This window comes from Jaculus jaculus, chromosome 2, assembly GCF_020740685.1.
Source record: "Jaculus jaculus isolate mJacJac1 chromosome 2, mJacJac1.mat.Y.cur, whole genome shotgun sequence".
Classification (NCBI taxonomy): Eukaryota; Metazoa; Chordata; class Mammalia; order Rodentia; family Dipodidae; genus Jaculus; species Jaculus jaculus.
The window spans coordinates 80,716,499-80,732,871 of NC_059103.1; the positions used below are offsets into that span (position 1 = coordinate 80,716,499).

Consider the following 16,373-nt stretch of genomic DNA (forward strand, 5'->3'; position numbering starts at 1 on the left):
AGAGTAAATTATGAAAGATTTATTTTAACATAGAGTAGAAGCAAGACAGAGTTAGAAGTAACACAGAAAAACTGAGAGGAGACCCCCCAGCTGTGAGGAGTGCCTACAGGGAAAATCTAGGAAAAAAAATCCATGTGGCAACTTGAATCAGGTTTTTTTTTTTTATAAATTAGGCATTTAATTAGAGTAAGCCTCATTGCTAAGTCCAAATGTATGCAAAGGACCTTGCTTGGAAGGAGAGTGCAGACTCAGAAAGGGCCAGCCAACAGTGGGTACAAGCCTGAAGAAAGGAGGAAGATCTGGGAAGCTTCTCTTTGTCACCATCTTGAATAAGACTAAAGTTTAAAGTCTCACCAAAGCAAGGTGTATATATGTTCCTTTGGGCCTATGAGCATATCTGACTAACTATAACCTTTAGGAAGACAAACAAGAGATAAAATGTACAGGTAGATATTTGCATGCTTTATTGTTTTCTAAGTTAAAAGAATATTTTCTTTCCAACTTGACAAAACAATATTTTATTGTCAACTTGACATTGATGTATTTCAGACATACCCATATATCATTCATGAAAGTTTGTGTTCTATTATAACTACCTCAGAACACAAATTCAAATATCTAACAAAAAGTATGTGAAATATGGTAGATCTACAATTGAGATAGCAGTAAACAAAATCATATATATAAGCTATATTATATGTATATATGGTCATTCCTAAGCACTTTAAAGTTGGACTTGCTCATAGTTTCTTGTGCTGCATAAGCTCAGAAGCAATGATGAATGTTGCAAATTTATTAATTTGCCCTAAGTGGAAAAGGCTACCACCTAGGCCCAAACATCATAAATATTAAAGCCATCTCTTCTCGAGGACTTATATGGTCAATGAATTACAAGGGCCACTGCCAATCGATTGTAGCTTAATCATAACTTTCCATGCCTGTAACTCCCTCTCAGTTTATCCCCCACTGGCCATTAGTTGCATTGTAAAAAACCTCACTGTTGTACATCTGAGCATTTATTCTCTTACAACATTCCCAGAATTGTTTATATTTTTTACATGATGAGCAAAAGAAGTTAATTTCTGTTCTCAAGTCTTATTTTAGTTTTTAAAAATTCTGCTTCATTTTCAATCTTGAAAATTAGGAAAGCTTAGATAGCAATGTCAACAAAATCAACACACCTTTGGATTTCACAATCATAGAAAGGAAATATTCCTTTATTCCAATGGTTTTAACAAATACTAACCTTTCTTTTAAAATCACCTTCTTTTATACTAACAGTGTGTTCACATAGCATTGGAGAAGCCGAATTATTGTTTTACAGTGCTTGTCACATACTGCACTGTGTTATGCTTATTTACATAAATGTTATTTCTTAAATGAGATGCTCTGTGCCTCAAAGGCGGAAACTACTATATCTCCCATGCTTTTGCTTTCCTATAGACAATATCTCTGAAATTATAACTTCAATGTAGTAAAAAGAACATAGTGGATGGCCTGAGGCTTAAATTTCAAATCTTCCACTAATCATCAGTATTACTTGGAACAAATCATATGATATCAACTGTGTATCAAAGTATCAGCTGCCTCACAGTGCTGTAGAGAACAAAGACAGGAACTTTACAAATTAAAAAAGAATGTTGCATTAATGTTATCCATCATAATATGAAAGAGATATAGGGTCAATGAGGAAAAGTTCCAAAAATCTTTTTTGTTTAAATACCGTCTTTCCAAAATTTTCTACCCTGACTCATGAAATATCATGCTCATTCTCTCTCTCTCTGTGTGTGTCTATGTCTCTTCCTCACTCTCTATCTCCTGTATTTTTGAAATCAGTTTGTAGCAAATTTACTAAGTTACATATTCATGTGAGGGGGTGGGAAGATGGCTGAGCAGATAAAGGCACTTGCTTGTAAATCCTTTCATCCTGGGTTTAATTCTAAAGCCCACATGAGTCAGATGCAAAGAGTGGTGGAAGCAGCTGGTGTTCACCGACACCAGTAGGGGCCCCTTGCATGTGCTGCATGTGCACTCACACATACGTGCAAACGGATAATAAAAGTTTAAAAAATAAGACTCATGTGGGACAGAATATGGTTTGACCAATTCCCACAGAGATTGGTGGGATAAATCTAGAATGGTAGTAAAGGACCTAGAATGTAATTTGTGGTTTGGGCTTCTGCAGTTATCTTATCATAGGAGGATACTACCTTAGAAGCCTAGAAGACAAGGGTAGCACGTAGAGGAAATGAAACATGTCATAGTTCATACCACAGAGAGGAACACAGGTGCAGATTTTGAAAATATATTTCCCCATTCTTCTCTTTACTTGGAAAGAAATGCAAATATTTGATACAATGGCATTGAAAGTTTACATTTCTTCACTTAGCAGAAGGAAAGTTGCAAAAACAATTATTAGGTTAGCAAAGTGTGCATGAACAAGAAATGGTCTCCATAGAGTATCTATGTTTAATCAGTTAGGTGCTATCAATATGGAACTTCAATATTTGAAGTTTCCTTGTACAACTATTTCAGTTACTAGAGTGTTTAAACAGACTGTCATTCTTCCTCTCAATGAGAATTAATTTCCATTTTCTTCAGACCACTTTACCGAAGCTGTTCATAAGACATTATAATGTGGTTTATACTGTAATAATTTAGTGCTTGACCTGGCTCAATGACCAACGACCAACATAAAACTTAAGGAAAGGGGCTCAAGACTAACCTTTATATGCATTAGGAACTCAGTTCAGGGTGTTAAAAGACATGTATTAATCCACATTTGAATGGAAAGTTTTTGAGGGGGAATAACATAGGGACTTAATAAGACAGCTTCTGGGTATTATCCCAAAGTGAGAAATTCATCCCAGTCTTAGGAACTGTTATGAAGATCACCAATTACCACAGTGTGTTTAGCAGTGTTTTGGGTATCACTTCAATGTCCCCCTCACAGGGGATTCTGGAATACATGATCTTGAAGCACCCAGGTTAACTTTTGTCCTATGTGTCACCTAGAATAAAAAGACTCTACTAGCATGAGCTCCATTAGTAAATAAAGCTCCTTTCAATTCAGCTGAACATGACTTCTAAAAGAAAAATTAGTTGAAATTTTAAGAAACATTCATCACCCATTCCACAGGATCAATCCTAGATCTACTTTTCAATTGTCTTTATTTTGAATGAAAACTTTAGATTTTGCTGATGAATATTTTCTGCATAGTTTCAATTTTGTGGTTCAAAATCATTTAATAAGCAGTAATTGTAGACAATGAGAAGGTCAAGGGCCTTTTTTTATTAAGTAGTTTGTACTCATTGAAAACAATCAAGTTGGTACCATTGTTAGCTTCCTGCATGTCCTACCCACCCCACCCCACCCCGCCCCTCCTTGTTAAGGTATATGGGTCATGCATTGTGGAGTTAGTCCACAGTTGTGGGTAGGAGGAAATGTCTCTGCATATCATGACCCAACATGTGGCTCTGACATTCTTTCTGCCCTCTCTTCTGCAAAATTTCCCTGAGCCATGTTGGGTTCATTTTTGGTCTACTTCAGTGATGAGGTGTTGGGATAGAGAGAGAGAGAGAGAGAGAGAGAGAGAGATTGAGAGGGAGAGGGAGAGAAACTGTAGAAGATTAAGGTCAGTCTTCATCATACCCTCTCCAGTGCCTTGTGACTCAGGTGTTCCTTCTAAGGGCCTGTTGAAGGTTCAACCATTTGGTCTGCCTTTTAGGATGTAGAATTTTATGGTACCATTACTGTTTGGGTCTAGATTTGTGTCCCCCCACCCTCTCCATTGCCCTCACTCCCCTCCCTACCCATCCTATATATAGAAAAATAGTAGAAAAAGTGACATTTTTTTTTCAAGTTTAAATACTTTGGGCTACTAAGTAGAATTTCATTGGTATTACAACAGGCTATCACCATACTGTTTAATATGTCTCTATTGGAAAAACTCATTCATAAATCTTCCTAACATTAAATTGTTAGAAACAGTATGTGCAATGGCAATGATAATATTATTATACACTTAAATGGTGCCTTTCAGATCACAAAGCTGTAGCAATAATACTAAAGCACTTTGTAGATTGTCCCCTGTGTGGAAGATTCCTAGGGGACTATTAAAGGGTAATAGGTTGTAGGAGGCCATAGTGACTGAAACTAAAAAGAACTGAAAAAGCCAACATAGGCTGTTAGAAGTTTTGGGGTCTCTGTTCTCTGAACACTGTTGTCTAGTGCAAAGGATCAGAGAAAGGGAGAAAGACTATGGGTTATTTCTAGAAATATTAAACTCAATATAGAGGAACCTAACAAAGCATTTCCCCTCTCCTCCATCATTTCCAGGAGTCTTACAGTTTTTTAATTTTTTACTGATTTTATTTTTATTTATATGAGAAAGAGAGAGAAAGAATAGGTGCACCAGGGCCACCAGCCACGGCAAAGTCCAGATGCATGCGCCACCATGTGCATCTGGCATACATGGGTACTGGGGAGTTGAATCTTGGTCTTTAGGCTTCGCAGGCAAGTGCCTTAGCTAGTAAGCCATCTCTCCAGCCACAGTTTTTAAATTTTATATTGCTTCATGCATATAAAATTGTTCTTTACAGCTTACACATTATCACCTGAAACCATAGAATTCAAACTATGATCTGCAGAAACTGTCAGGATTAGTAAAAAGCACACTTCTAGATCACTGTTAATGGCATTGAATGTTTTCTTCTGAGGAAGAATTGTTCTAGTGGGAGTTAACCCTCCACAAAAGATGGCTGGTATCCAAAGAGCAAAGCAAAGTAATATGAAAGTTCTAAACCATACAGTGCTTATGTTAATCATTTTATTCAAAAAATAAAAATTTAAAGACAGCAGGTAAGTATATCAAATGTGTCTTTTGCATTTGTTTCACTTTTACTTGCAGGTATCCTATCTTTTTCAGCATCAGGAAAATACCAACAATATGAAACTCAATATAGAGAAACTTAGCCAAGTATTTCCCCTTTCCTCCAACCTTTCCAGGAAACTCCCAATGTTTAGTATTTTTATTTTTATTTATTTGAGAAAGAGGTAGATAGAGAGAGAATGGGCATTCAACATTCATTGTTTCCAATAAATCTTAACTTGAGTTTTTGTTTTTTATTCTATTAAAATATTATGGTACAGGAATTCATATGTGTGTGTATGTGTGTGTGTGTGTGTGTGTGTGTGTGTGTGTGTGTGTGTGTGTACACATGCACATTTGTACATAGCACAACAATGCTTTAATACTAACCTCTTAGAAATAATTACATATTTCTGCTTATTTTTTGAATTTTTTATATTTTTTCAAACCAGTTTGAATTAAAGTACCTACAAAGTACATTTACATATTTATATAAAAGTGCTTTTCATGTTCTAATTATTTTATATTTTCAAATACATTCCATGCCATTTTATTTTTAGGTCTTATAACATAATACTCCTTGGTATCTTACTTCTTCAATCATTATTATTTTTGAACTTTTATTCCTATTCTAATATGTTTTCTTCTAATGAAATTTGCAAATATCTTACTAAGTCCTAACTGTGCCCTTTAGGTATTTTATGTATATTACATTAAGCACTGTCATAGTCTGAGGAAAACTGATATTTCCTATAAAATTGTGCAATCACATTTTTAGGAATACATTGTTTATTATCTAGAAGCAAGTTCTTTTGCCAGGTGTTTGAGTATACTTCAATAGTCCCTAACCAGGTTGTTAACTTTCTTATTAGATAGTTATATGTAGGGTAAATGGTTATTTTTTCAAGAAAAATTATTTCATTCGTGAAATATTAGATCAACAAGTAGTTTGTATATATCTTTTTATTACTAATCTAAGTCTCAGGATTTTCCAATTTTGGGTTAGTTGATTCTAATAGACTTTCTATATATGCCAACAAATAATGTTAGTAATTTTGTCTCTATGAGACAATTTTTTCTCTTACTCTAAAATTATATTTTTATTTCAATAGTCCCTAACCAGGTTTTTAACTTTCTTTTGAGATAGTTATGTGTAGGGTAAATGGTTATTTTCTCAAGCAAATTATTTTATTGATGAAATATTAGGACAAGAAGTAGTTTGCATATACTTTTTGTTACTAATCTATGTAATGAAGTCTCAGGATTTTCCAATACTTGGTTAGTTGATTCTAATAGACTTTGAAAATATGCCAGCAAATAATGCTACTAATTTAGTCACTAGAAGATAATTTTCCCCTACATTGAAATTATATTTTATTTCCTAGTTTGTTCCATAGGCTAAAATTAACTATGGTCAACGTTTAGAGTAATCACTGGCATAATGTTGTGGACCTTACTGGAAATATCTTTAGAGTTTCTAATGGGCTTGCTGCATGTTTGACTCTCTAGATTGTTTCAAGGGCTTGGAAGATGGCCCCTTGGGTCAAGCGGTTGCTGCACATGCATGATAAACTAAGTTGAGAACTGCAATACTGTATGATGTGGGGCAGGCACAGCATCATGCCTCTCATCCCAGCATTCAGGACGTGGAGAAGAGATACCCAAGACAATGAAACTAGCTAGACTAGTCAAATTAGCAAGTGTTAGATTCAAAAGAGACCATGCCTCAGTAAATAAGATTGAGAGTTATGAAGGAAGACACCTGATATTAAACTCTGACCTCCATATGCATATACACGTACATATGCACACACACTTGCACATGCACACATATACACCTGCCTACAACATGAAAACATGCATATACACATGTATATACATACAGATTAAAAATAAAAGATTTGGGGCTGGAGAGATGGTTTAGCAGTTAAGCTGCTTGCCTACAAAGCCAAAGGATCCCAGTTCAATTCTCCAGGACCCACGTACACCAGATGCACAAGGGCGTGCATGAATCTGGAGTACATTTGAAGTGGCTGGAAGCCCTAGCATGCTCATTCTTTCCCTCTCTCCCTCTCCCTCTCTGTCTCTCTCTCTCTCCCTCTTTCTCTCTCTCAAATAAAATAAATTAAATTAAATTAAAGTATTAAAATAAATAAATAAAAATAAAATATCTTTCCTCAACACATGAGCCTTTGGAATGGCAATGACATATCCAAAACATGACAGTGAACTCATATGAATGAATACTGTAAGAAAACATAATCCCTAAAAGATATTACAAATGCCTTATTATAAAGTTATATTCTCTAGGGATGGAGAGATGGCTTAGTGGTTAAGTTCCTGCCTGTGAAGCCTAAGGACTCCAGTTTGAGGCTCGATTCCCCAGGACCCACGTTAGCCAGATGCACAAGGAGAATACACACTTTTGAAGTTCTTTTGCAGTGGCTGGAAGCCCTGGCATGCCCATTCTCTCTATTTCTCTCTATTTGCCTCTTTCTCTCTCTGTCGCTCACAAATAAATAAATAAAAATGAACAAAAAAATTTTAAATAAAAAAATAAAGTTATATTCTCTAAATGGTCAAAGTTTATAGAATTGTTTTCCTCAAACAATGCCCATCAAGGGAGAAAATGTTTCCTTTTGGCAGGGGATAATTATGGACCAGTTGAAATTTTCTAAAGCACACTAAAATAACACTTTCAGCATATAAAGTTTCTTTTCTCTCAAGAGAGTTATTCTAATTCCAGTTGTAAGACACCTATAGTCCATGGTTTATATAAGAAATTGACTTCAGACAAAGGACAAAAAATTAAAGCAAGCTTTTAGACAAAGTAGTGGGCATTTCTCCTTAATGTGAAGAGTGAGTATTTATTTGAAATACAGATTATTTTATTTGTCTAGATGCACAGATTTATGCCTTCTCTATATTCCCAGGAAGAAGCCAGGGATCAACGTAATCATAAATTCTTACTCAGAATGAGTTTATTTGGACTTACATGTCCTACGATTTTGAGAAGACAATGTAATAATGATTACACTGTCTGCATAGCTTTACTTTCTAATCTTAAATTCTCTTTTTTCCCCATATGTTCATAGGTAAAATATGGAAATTATGCCTTTGTATGGGATGCAGCTGTATTAGAGTACGTGGCTATCAATGACCCAGACTGCTCGTTTTACACTATTGGGAACACAGTGGCTGACCGGGGATATGGAATTGCTTTGCAACACGGCAGTCCTTATCGAGATGTTTTCTCACAAAGGTAAGGTTTGTATAGATGGTCCAAAGCAAGAGATGAAACTTAGACCCAAAAACAAAGTGCTTGGTATCCAATGTGGTTTATTCCATTTTATTCTTTCTTTGTTAGAAGACCATAATAAACAACAAACATTATAAAGAAGTGGTTGTCTTATAATAAATTTATTTCCTAATGCATGTATTGAAGTATTTTCACATAAACAGAAGGAAAGTATTAATGCATATAAGTTGTTTTATTCTAAAAATTTTTACATGCCAAATAAAGCAGACATACTAGCACTTTCTAATAGTAATTAAACAATCTATTGTAAATTTTCAGAAATCTGATATCACAGAATTGGTAGAATTAGTTTCTAACATCACTGAAGCATAAAATATGTTTTAGGACCAATTTAAAGTTATAATTCACAGAATTATAAATGACAGGTATATTTCCATCTAAATTTTATAAAGAAAGGGCAAGAATTTCAAACTCCAATTTGGTGCTAAAGTATATAGCAGACTTTGTCATAAAAATAAAAGTGATGGATTATTAAGATAATATACCCATCTCTAAGTTAAATTTTCTTTTCTATGAAATTCATATGAAAGCCTTGAGACTGGCAGGAATGAGGCCACCCCATCCCCTGCACCCCCCCACTTGTATGTCTTGATTAGGTTTCAGTTTCCCTGTGGCCACATGACCTTTAATCTCTCATCTGGAAAGTCTCTATATGTTAAGGAGGTATCAGCCAGCAGCCTTCATATAGCCGATCCCCTTGTGACCCATACCCCCTACCTTTTCCTGCCACTACATGATCACCTAGAAACCCATTCCCCTAAAACATAAATGAGCTATCCTCTGGCATAGTCTCCCTGGTGTTTTTTTCCCATTGCACTCATGGCCACTCAAGACCCTGCTCTGCAGTTGGCTGAAAATCCCTGAGAAACAGATATGTAGAGGCCCCAGGGGAGCCAGGAACCACAGAAAACCCATTCACATGAAGTAATAAACAATACAGGCTTCTCTTTTAATGTGTGTTGACACATACATCTATATATAAAATATCCATAGTACTTATGTATACCATGGCAAATTGTGTAGCAGAACCATGAAAAGAATTGGGCAGCATAGTAAATAAAGTGAAGCAAGGAAACATGAGTCATAGCTATCTAGAGAAGGATAGCATTGAACTTGACCTACAGTAGACTAGATTGTAAGAAAAACAAATACATCATTCATCACAAAATATTAAGACCACAGAAGAGGATAGAAGACAGCAGAAAGGACTGAAGGATGGTGAGAAACTTCATGTCTAAAAGGAAATTTGAAGTTTACATCATAGGCCATGTGCAATACAAAGGACCATTGTCAGTTCCACAGTCCAGGAGTAGATATGGAAGATGGCACTGAAGGGAAAGTTGATCTAATTTTATGTGAAGGATGAGACTAAGCTGGTAAATACTACAGCAAGCATGGCTTCCTGTAACAATGAAAGCCTAGTTTAGAACTGGGCAAAGGGAAGTGCAAAGGCAAAAAGACAGCAAAAATCAGCTTCTGAGGGATGATGGCATTGTTTTCATTCTGTATGTGAGGCTAGAAGAGCATGATCTAATGAAAAGTGATAGAGTTTCATGCCCAAAGGCCCTCAGAAAAGTTCAGTGAATCTTTAACATTACACAGGGAGTGAAAACAACTATTGATTATTCATTATGATTAATTGGCTTTTAGTTCACTAAAGATGCTCTTTGTTAGACCTGCTCTCTAAATGTTGCGTGCTACAACTACAGTACAAAAATAATAACAATGAGAGAAATATTAAGTAAATCACACCAAGAATTTCATTTCCTCCTATCCCTGTGATTTGTCAGCTATCATTTTAATCCTGAAAAAGCATGATCAAGTCTACTCCTAACAACTGATGGGAATCATTGGCATTATTTTCCTTTGATCTGTATTTCTATATGGATATAGGAAGTTTGCATTGTACTTTTTGGAAGTTCTTTAATAATGACTCCATGAATCCCATACTTCTGGAGACAGGGAGAGTCAGGAGAGAAATGTGACCAGCTCATCATATGTGCATTTTTTTGTTACCCAAACTCTCTGCCAGAACTTGGAAAATATTTGTCCTCATTCCATTTTGCTATTAGAGAAAAGACATCTTTTTGATTAAATAATTTTCAAAATTGTAAAGAACACCAAATATAACCACTATAGTACACTGTGGAAATCATTATATCCAGCTTTGATACACTGAACTAGATTACTATTTGGCATAATGACTGTAATCAATGAAAATGATAGTATTCAGAGTTATTTAGAAGCAATATTAATTATTTTTCAGGTGATTTTTGTCTATTTCAGTGTAATTAATGCATAATAAATGTTATATCTAAAATTTGACAATGGAGTGATAGTCACTATATGCATTATCTTCTATTTTCCATGCTTCTTATATGCTTATATATTATAGAGACACTTTGGGACAATCACAGGCAATATTGCACATGTGTTTAGTACATGTTTAATATGTGACAATTATGCTACAGATGCATATCCCAAGTAGGTAAGCCTACATGTTGAAAAGATCAGGTTCAGCTCACCCATCTGTAAATTGATTGTGAGTGGATGTAGACAGGAATTACTTTTAAGAACCAGTAAGTGCTATGACATACATAACCACAGAATTTTCTAGAAGTGTTTCATTGACCTGTATACTGCGTGTATGGGCACATGTGCACACACCCACAGAGAACTTCATAGCAAAAGCTAAAAGTACATACATCTCATAGGATCAGATACAGAATTTACTGTAAATGTTCCCTATTACACTAATACACTTGTCTGTATATGGACTGTTAAGTTCTGCTACCAAATCATCTAGTTTTTGTTTGCACCAAGAAAACCAAACATAGCAAGTTCTGTGGTTACATATATATTGGAATGCTTACTAGTTCTTATTTACTTGTTTGTCAATGCTATATATGGCCTTTTTGTAATAATTATTATAAGAAATGCAAAATATACTAATTGGTAAAATATTTCATTAATGTGTAAAAGGAAACAATGTGTTTTTAAAGACAGATCTATTTGTGCTATTGATAAAATCAACTTACTACCATTGATTCAAAAGACTAACATGATAACCAAAAGGTACATATTGCACATTTAATATATGCTCACTTGGGTTTTTAAACCTTAAAAGGAAGGTATGAATAAAGTTAAAAGGTGAGTTTAATGTTGTGGTTCATCAAGAAGAGGTCCACATTTGCCTGTGGCTTCTTCCCTGTGAGCTCTGAACATGTAGCAAGGCACAAAACAGTGACATGCTTCAAGTCACATGGGCATGATTCTTCTTGGCTCATGACAATGGCACAGGCACATGATACAATTTTTCAACCTAATCACAGGAATTTAGGATTTTCAGAAATATAATGAACCACAGTTCTCTTTTACTTTTTTAAGAAACACGTTTGAAATTAGTTCAATGGGACAAATTACTGAGGCAAAACCACAATAATAAAAATAAAAATAAAAGAAGGAAAGGTTAAGATTTCCGAATTGACGCTTATGAACTCTGTCTTCATTTATGTTTACTCTGCAGTATAAAATAAAAGTACCAACCTATCATATACTTACACAGAATTTGTTTTCATACTACTGCACTGAAGTAAAAACCAATGCTATCCTCATCTTACAGATATAGAAATGGGGAGGTGATGAGATAAAGTAACTCTTCCAGGTTCACACAAATGTCACTAGAGTTGAGATCAGGTAATTGGGCTTCAATGCTTGGTGCTCTTAATGATTCTAATATATTTCCTTTCACATAAATGGCATACATTGTATTGTATTGTAATAAGTTCCTTCAAATGATCACTTAGGGAATACTTCTACTCATTTTTAATTAGTTTATGCTGTATGGACATGACTTTTTTTAAATTTTCCCCTTGTACTATAAGCTATGACAATATGGAGTCTTGAATTTTTCCTTGAATTCTGAAGCATATTCAATCTGTTTACTCTTATCCTAATCTTTCTCACACTTTACTTCTTGGATAATACTTCCTAGGTGTTTTTATTCCCTTTTCTTTAAGGAGATGGGGGGCAATCTTGTCCACTTAGTGACTTCCAAAACATACAACTGGCTTATATTCTTCACTCATTTGAGATAGAAGGATCAGCACAAAGGCGATTGTAAAAGAATCTGAATGATATATATTCTCCCTTTAGAGACACAATCTCAAAACCAGCCCCTGGGGCTGAGTGAAATGGCATTGTCAACTTGCATATGTAAACACTGAGCAATAAGAAATTTTTGAGCAAAGCATAAAGGATAAATCATATGCTGAAATGTTTTAAGAAAATCAGTAAATTCTGTGAAAAAAATCAGCAAAAATGGAAAAGTCTATTGGACTTGACTAGAAGACATATGGGGTAAGTAGCATTTGGATATGAGGACAGGTGCGCATAAAGCAGCGAGAAGCACGTGATGACGTCGTAGCAATGAAGCAGTCATTGTGTTGAAGGACAACTTCCATGAAGAAATGACTAAGAATACTGACAGGGTGCGATAAAGAAGCGGAAGTTGAATGAAAAGTCATTGCAACAGCTGGTAGTTATCAAGCATCTGCCATGCTACATACTTGATATAGTTCATATAAGATTGTTACAAATCTGCACATTGCAGCTGTTTTTCTTTTCTTTCTTTCTTTTTTTTTTCTAATTTGAGAAGGCTGAGTGAGATTCAGTTGGAGAGGTAATAAGTATCTTGCCTAAGTCACACAGATGTCAGCAGGTGGCCTGCTTGTGGAGCTCTAGGAGAGGAGTTCATGCCCGAGGCACCAGGCACCAGGAATGAGTCTAAAGTTGGGGGTCAGGGAGGGCCTGAATGTGAAAGTCCCTCTACAGGCCTACTGTAGTATTCTAAGAGACAGAGGGACTATCCTCAGAGATGTGAGGCTCCTGCAGAGGCCAGAAGAGCACAGGCAGATCCAAAGGCCTGCAGGCAGCTGCCTGGTCTCCTGCTTCCAGCAGCATGCCCTCCCTCCATTGTCAGCAGCTCCAGGTAATCTTGAGGTAAAGCAGAGTAGAAAGTCACTTTCAGAAAGCACTTAGTACTTTTCAAGTCATGATAACTCAGCTAATGTGATTTCCAACAGCCCGTCAGTCGGCCATGTAGATGTTTGCAGTTACTGTTGAGAGGGTGCCCGCATAAGCCCAGGAGTGCTGCTCTCCTCTCACTACTTTCAAAATCTTTATAGATGAACTAGGACATAACCTCTAAACCTCTGCCTTCATTGGGACTGGATTTTCTGTTCTAGATAAAGAAAATAAATCATTACAGACTTATGCATATATTTTATATTTAAATAATTTATTGCATGAAGTGTGAAAGTGTTTTCTCATTAATTATACATCTCTCATGCAATAGTTTACTTCTGGAATCCATCGAAAGGAAGGAACTTCACATACATGTACACAAACAAATATGCATACATACACACTTTTAAGACATTTGCCTTAAATTTAAATTTTTGAATTTATGGAAATTCAATATAAGAGAAATTGGTAAACTTGCCAGCCTTCTCCCCACCCCAAATTCATAAACTGGTATGGAGCTGCTTTTATAACAAATATCCTGTGGGTTTTACCACTCATCTGACTGCTATTTCTAGTAGAAAACCTAAATAATTTACATTTGTCGTAGAGTTTATTCAGTCTATATAGATGCAAAAGTAAGCATAGCCAGATATATTCCCACTACGTGACTTCTTGACAAGTGCTCATCATCATGGGCAATATGTGACTTGATAAATCAAGCAAAGCAGTGGTCAAAGTGAAAATTACAGCCCTCGTGGGGAGGAAGTACAGAGCTGTGCCCACTGTTGCACAGGTCTCGCTATCAGACATTTTGGAGTGATTCAAAATTTTATTTTCCCTATACTTGCATCACACACCATTAGGGAAGCACTGTCCAAGGTAAAAGGACAATGCTCATAAACAAACCTCTTTTTAAAAACTTTTCTGAGAAAAGTACTGAAGTTTTTGTTGGGGGTGATAGACTAGCAGGAATACCCAGTGGCTTTTCAGCTACATAGTAATCCCACAAATGTGGCCCTAGCTGCTTTTCAAGGAGCTAGCTGGATCAGCCTTTTCATCAAAGATTTATGCTGTTTTTATATATCAGTAAGTACTGTTTGGCTGAAACAAACAAGTAAAAACATTTGCCGTACAACAAACATGTACGATGACATAAGTTAAGTATGGCTAAAAGGGTAGTTTTATCAGAATATTTCAGAACTTATTACTACAAGTAATTATTGTAAATACACATATGACATACACACACAAACACAGAAACACATTCCAAAGTAATTACAAGCTTCTCTGGAAAATAATTTATTCCATTATAATTAAATTACTTTTAAATTCAAAACACTTATTTTCCTCACTATACATGGCCTTAAGACCTGTTTTACTCTTTTAAAATTTTCAGTGGGGGCTGAGTTGGCTCAGGGGATAAGGTGCTTGTCACTCAAGCATGAGAACTTGAGTTAAGATCCTTAGAAATCCCATAAAACTCCAGGCATAATGGCACATGCCTATAATCCCCCAGTACTGGGAAGGTAGAGACAAGTGAATTCCACAGATGTCTGGCTAACTTGTCTAACTGAATCAGTGAGTACCAAGTTCACTACCATCCATCCATCCACATGTACATCTACAAGAATACAAACATGCACACCATACACACACACACATTAACATGCATACACACATGCACATGTACCATACACACATGCACATGCCAATAAAATGTTCAGGATACTTTAAAGAGGTGAATTTGATGTGACTGAGGAAAATCAAAGAATTTGCTTCATTGTGATAGACACTCAAAGGTCTATGAACATAGTGACATCCTACGAATATGCACATGAGCTTCCATGATAATTGAGTAAATCAAAATTGTGGGGAAACAAAAGCATTGTACTGAGATATAAGTTAGGACTTAGCATTCATTTAGATCATGCAGATCACCTACAATGTGGAAAAAAAAAAAAGGAAATAAATCAGTTGACATGCTCAGACACTCTCTGTATTAGTTGCTGTCTCACTGCTGTGACCAAATACTTGTCCCGAATCAACTTAAGGGAGCAAAGATTTGTTTCAGTTTCCAGTCCAAGGTCATGGTAATCCTACTGAGAAGACATGGCAAAAGGAAGATAAAGCAGCTGGTCACATTGCATCCACAGTCATGAGACAGAAAACAATAGATGCTTCTACTTACCCCCTTTCTCATTTTATGAAGTCCAGGACCCCAATCCATGGAATGATGCTGCCTACAGATAAAGTAGATTTTTACATTTTGTTTAGTCTAGAATCTCTCTCAGTAGACATTTAGAGATCTGTTTCCATCGTGATTCCAAATCCTACCAAGTTGACAAGATAGTTGCTCTAAATAAAAGTCTGTTCTGGAAAACACTGGTTCCAGCTCCCAAAGCACTGTCCTTTCCTATTCCATTCAAGTCCCAAGTGCATGGTTCCTCACATGCCCTGTTCAAATCTCCCATTGCAATGTCCCTCCTTTGTCCCATTCAAGTCCACAGGGCAGTGTCCTTCCCCTGCCCCATCTGACCAAATTCTGTTGTTTATAAAGATCAGATATTAAACCCTAAGACTTACTAGTAAAGTAAATATTTTCAATACAATTATATCAATACATTACAAAAGGAAACCAAAATATTAACTTAAAAATATGTTAAACAGGTTCATAGATGTAACTACAACATCTGCTTTAAAATTATCATTACTTCATACATATACGAAAAGATAGCATGAAGCTTATTGGAAGATTAAAAAAATGTTTTATTCCTAACATATAGAACCTATGTTGCATTCTAAAATCGTACTTAGCATTCAGTATTGACTTACTACGTGCTAGGTATCATTACAAGTACCCTGTAGTATTTGAGTCAGATGTTCCCCATAAACTCATGTGTTCTAAATCTTGGTCCCCAGCTGGTGGCAATTTGGGAAGCAGAGACTTGCTGGAGGAACTATATTGCCAGGGTTGGGCTTAGGGGTGTTACAGCCAGCTCTACCTTGCCAGAGCTCAGCTCACTTGCTGTTACCTTCCACCTGCCGTCACAAGAAATGATGTCCAGCCTCTGCTCTATGGTCCTTTCTCTGCTGTCATGAAGCTTTCCACTGAAACTGCAAGCCAAAATAAGACCTTTTTACAAATCAGCTGGGTGTTT

General features: G+C 35.9%; 1 protein-coding gene across 2 annotated transcripts in view; it reads left to right on the plus strand.

Annotated features, from left to right (window-relative positions):
• Positions 1 to 16,373, plus strand: part of Grid2 (glutamate ionotropic receptor delta type subunit 2) — a 1,510,676-nt gene that overhangs the window by 1,306,647 nt on the left and 187,656 nt on the right. For both annotated transcript variants that reach the window (XM_045143055.1, XM_045143054.1), the window contains exon 14: positions 7,967 to 8,133. In XM_045143055.1, the coding sequence (XP_044998990.1) occupies positions 7,967 to 8,133 (167 nt within the window). The remainder of the gene's footprint in view (positions 1 to 7,966; positions 8,134 to 16,373) is intronic.